The sequence below is a fragment of the Gracilinanus agilis genome, unplaced genomic scaffold (genome assembly GCF_016433145.1).
Source record: "Gracilinanus agilis isolate LMUSP501 unplaced genomic scaffold, AgileGrace unplaced_scaffold52763, whole genome shotgun sequence".
Lineage (NCBI taxonomy): Eukaryota > Metazoa > Chordata > Mammalia > Didelphimorphia > Didelphidae > Gracilinanus > Gracilinanus agilis.
Window position 1 is genome coordinate 1 of NW_025387758.1, and position 4,657 is coordinate 4,657.

Genomic DNA, 4,657 nt, shown 5'->3' on the forward strand with positions numbered 1-4,657 from the left:
CTCTCACCCCCTTGCCACAAGGCTGCCTCTCCGAAGGCCCTTCTGCAGCCACCTGGCACCCTCCGCAGCTCCTCCTTTGAGGAAGTGATTAATAATGCTGCCGCCTCGCTGGCACTAAAAATAGCCGGCCCGCTCTGCAGAAGGCTGCATTTTGCCCGGGTCGGCTCCTGGGGACAGAATGGTCACTGCTGGGGGCGCTTCAGGCTCCCTATAGCGAGAGAGCGAGCCGTGGGCTCTGGGCCTCGTCTTGTGGGCTCTGGCGGGCTGCAATGATGTGCGTGTCGAGAGGCCCCCACCGAATGGTCCGGCACCCCCAGAAGCGCTCTGGTCCCTCCCCAGCCATCTCGGGGGCCTCTTTTCCAGGCGGGGAGCCCGGCTTCTTTCAGGGAGAAAGTCCGGCTCCCAGCCCGGGTTCTGAATCCTGTCCAAGCAGTGCCTCGGCTCCCTGCCCAGGACAAGCACTCACTGAGTCAGTGAGATAGAAGGCGAAGGGGCAGCCCCACATAAAGAGCTTGTTAAAATAAGACACCCCTTTCCTCTGCTCTCCATCGCCAGTGGTGTTCCTTCCCCGGGTCCTCTGTGGAGACACACATTCCCTTCACTACTGTCAGCCCGTGGGGTCCCTCCGGCCATCCTGGGTCCCCAGGGGGGGTAGTGCAGAGGGGGCTGAGCCCCTCCAGGTGGGGCCTCCGGGGCCCCTCCCGGGCAGAACGCTAGGAGCCGCCGTTGCTTTGCAGAAGAAGCTGGCGGCGGGGCCGGACCACACGGACGTGACGCTGAGCCCGGAGGAGCGCGTGCGGGCCCTGAGCAAGCTGGGCTGCAACGTCACCATCAACGAGGACATCACGCCGCGGCGCTACTTCCGCTCCGGGGTGGAGATGGAGCGCATGGCGGCCGTGTACCTGGAGGAGGGAAATCTGGAGAACGCCTTCGTGCTCTACAACAAGTTCATAACGTGAGTTTGGGGCTCCCACGGACCCCCCGGGCCTTCGCCCTGCGTGTGCTCAGGGTTCGAGCCCACGGCTGGGGCCAGGGGTGGCACATCCCAGGCACAATGGATGGGATGTTGGAGTCGGAAACCCAGAATAGGAGCTTCAGGTTTGTCTTTGGACCTTCAGCCCAGCCCAGAACCAGCTAATACATGCAGGGGATGGGCCAAGCTGAGGTCCGAGGTCACTGGGCAATGGCTCAGGAGGAGGAGAGGAAGAGGAGGAGAAGGAGGAGGAAGAGTAGGAGGGAGAGGAAGAGGGGGAGGGGGAGGGGGGGACATATCCAGCTATCATGGAGCACACAGGGGTTGGGAAGGTGCCCAGGAGGGAGCCACCATTATTACCCCCATTTGACTGAGGAGGAAACTGAGGCAAACCAGGAAGAAGTGCCTTGCCCAGTCACCCAGCTGGGAGGTGGGGGAGCCTGGCGGGCCTAGGAGAACAGTTCAGATTCTGCCCTGACACAGCCCTTGGCTGGGCCGCAGCGCAGTGTCTCTGGGCCTGTGGATGATGAGAGGTTGGGCAGCTGCTGGGCTTTGGGGTTGTTCCTCGGCCCAGCTGGGCCCCTGCCCAGCTCACTAGCTGTGTGGCTTCTCCGCCACCCTCCCAGGGGTGCCCCTACTGGGCAGGATGCTGGCGAGAGTGAGCCGAAAAGCAAGCCCAAGCCCTGCCCTGCCCTGCCCAGGGGGGAGACACAAGGGGACCTGCCACTCCCCTCCTGGCCTGGACAGGCCTCTCACCTCCTGGGCATTTGGCCTGTGAAGGAGGAGCCTCCCCGCCTGACTCAGGCAGCAGCCCTTCTCCAGCCCTTTGGGCTTCTGAGGCTGAAACCTCCAGCCTCTGTGCTGGGCCTTTGGCATGCACAGGACAAGGGGAGGGGAGGAGGCTCGAACCCAGGGCTTCTTTATCCAAAGAGCAGCCCTCTGCGACGGAGGCTCAGGCCAGCCCCCAGCCTGACCCTTCCCCAGAGAGCAGATCCTTCCTGGCACAAGCCCAGCCCGCCCGGGCAGGAGCAGCCTCGCACTCAGGCCCTCACGTGTGACGTGCGCCTTCCCTCTTTCTTCTCCCAGCCTGTTTGTGGAGAAGCTGCCTGGCCACCGCGACTACCAGCAGTGCGCCATCCCGGAGAAGCAGGACATCATGAAGGTAGCGCGGGGCAGCCCCCTTCGGTGGCCCCCTCCCATTCCCCGGGCGCTGGGGGAGGCCAGTCAGGGGCCTCGTGCGGGCAGCCGGTCAGTCCCTCCTCCTTCCGCTCGTTTGCCCTCAGAGACAAGGAGCCGCTGGACACTCCGTCCCTCAGGAGGTTGGGATGGGCCGCCACGATGGCTGTAAGATGGTGGCCAACAGCTAGCAATGGGCCCGAGCCAGGCCCTGTTCGGCCGGGCAGATGCGGCTGTAGAGCCGGAAGGAGACGGGTGGTCAGAGAGCCGTTCTGGCTGGGGCGGAGGGTGGCCGAGGCTCGGCCGGGGCCACGGTGGGGAGCCCCGGCTCCGGCAGCCGCAGGGCTAGAGAGCCTGGACGACGGGTTCAGCAGTCGGCCGTGTGTCTGTCTGCTTTGGAGCCGCCCTTCCAGACCCCGAGGGGCTCCTCACTGCGAGGGGGACCCCGTTTGGGGGGACTTGTGGTGTGGCTGGTGGAGAGAACTCCCAGGCGGCCTCATCCCAGTGCCCGGTGCTCCAAAGGATGAAATCAGCGTGTGGAAATCGCCGGCCATGCACCCCAAATCCCTTTAGGACGGGGCAGGTGTGCCAGGCCCCCGGGATCCCATCCGTGCGTGCCCAGACTCCCTCTGCCAGTGCCCACGATGCCAGCCTCCTCTAGCCTAGTGGAGCAGACTCAGCTGTGTCCAAGGAGGGACTGGCCAGTGTCCACTCTCTCTGCTAGGCCGTGCCCACCCTCCGAGGGGCCTTCAGCAAACCTTTACTAATTGCTAAGCACACAGTGTGTGCCGGGCACCGGGCACACGAGTACAAAACGCAGCCCCTGCCCTCGGGGAGCTCCCGATCCACAAGTGGAGACGATGTGCCAAGGCCAGCCAGGACTGGCCGTGTTGGGGGGCCGGGGAGGAGGCTGGGGCTGGGGGAGACACCCACAAAGGCCTCCTGTGGACGGTGGGAGCAGAGCCGAGGCTGAGGGGATCCAGGAGTGGTAGAGCCTGGAGCTAGAATCCAAAACTCCCCCATGAGGAAACTCCTTCTACTTTCTCTGCAGTTTAGAGTCAGAGAGAGTCACTCTGGGACACTGAGAGGCTGTCTGACTTGCCCAGCGTCACACAGCCCATGGGTGTCAGATGTAGGACTCGAACTCAAGACCTCCTACTTCCAAGGCCAGCTCCATAGCCAGGCTGCTTCTAAATGTAAATATGAAATCATTCCTCCTGGTCTCTTTTTGCTGTTCAATTCACTTCTTTCCTGGTTGTTCTTTTGTGGGAGGGGAAGTTCTCGGTCTGAGGTCTGCCCGTGACTGCTCTCTCATTCAGCCCAGCTGGGTTATTGCCTTTGAGATAAATGGAGATGAGACAGTGTGGCCTGGCGGGGTTAGAGGCCTGCTCTGAACCCAGCTCGTAGTCCTTGTGATCCTGGACGAGTCCCTTCCCTGTCCCAGGAAATTTGCTGAGCTCCATCAGAGAAGGGAACTTTCTCAACTGTTCTTAACACCAGTGAAAGCTTGACTTGAGGCCCTCCATCCCACTGCCTCCATGTTCCCTGGCTGAAGCTTTCCCAATAGTCAGCTGGGGAAAGAGTCTTCTAGTCAGAATCGAAACAAGCCCGAATTTTGTTCCTGCTGGAGGCTGAGCCTTGCTGTGAAAAGCCAAACTTGGAGTCCCAGGTCCTGAGTTCAGATCCTAACTCGGTGATTTCATCGGCTTGTGACCTCGGAGGAGTTCTCTTAATCCCTCTGAGTCTGCTGCTCTCTAAAATGAAGTCGATGGCCTGCCTCAGTGGTCCCTTAGGGGCTAAACCGAGGAGCCTGCGGTCCCAGGCCACTCGGTCGGCCTCCTCCTCTGTACAAGAAGCGATCTAGATTCCAGGTTTGCCAAAGTCCCTTCTAGCTCTCAGTTTGGGGACCCCCCCCCCGGCAGTACTGTTGGGACTCTTCCTTTGCCCTCTCCTCCCCAGCTGTTGTGTCCCCACTAATCACTGTGTGTGTATTTTTAAAAGAAACTGAAGGAGATTGCCTTCCCGCGGACAGACGAACTGAAAAAGGATCTTTTAAAGAAATATAACGTAGAATACCAAGAATGCTTGCGAAGCCAAGTAAGTGGGACAGCCGCCTCGGCCTCTTGTTCCTGGTCTTTTACTGCGCCGAGGGGCTCTTTCTGTTTCATTTCTGCGGCGTGCGTGTCTTCAATTCCTGGGCTTCAGGATGAAGAATGAACTTGGGGACGAAGTCACGTGTCCATGAAAAATTCAGGCCCCTCCTCTGGAGGCCAAGCGCCCCCCCAGGCTCTGGTCTCTCCCTCCGCCACTCCGTGCAGCCACTAAAGCAAAGTGTTGGAAAAGGGTTCTCTGGCCCTGATTTAAAGAAGGCTTTCAGCCCCCAGGTCTGCCCACCCGGCAGGGGGACATGTGGAAGCTCTTGGCTAGAGAACAGAGACTGCACAAGGGTCCGTGGAGAGGAGGGAACAGTCCCTGGTAGGCCCAGAGCCAGAGCGTTGGCTCAGGGGA

The 4,657-nt window shown here is 60.9% G+C and overlaps 1 protein-coding gene across 1 annotated transcript; it reads left to right on the forward strand.

The window, feature by feature from the left end:
• Positions 1–709: 709 nt before the first annotated feature.
• LOC123255829 (AMSH-like protease) lies at positions 710–4,440 on the forward strand (the record flags this gene model as incomplete). The annotated part of the gene is made up of 3 exons (XM_044684558.1): positions 710–955; positions 2,060–2,135; positions 4,151–4,440. Coding segments are annotated over 3 exons (538 nt in total), but the record flags the coding sequence as incomplete, so codon positions are not given.
• Between the last annotated feature and the right edge of the window lie 217 nt (positions 4,441–4,657).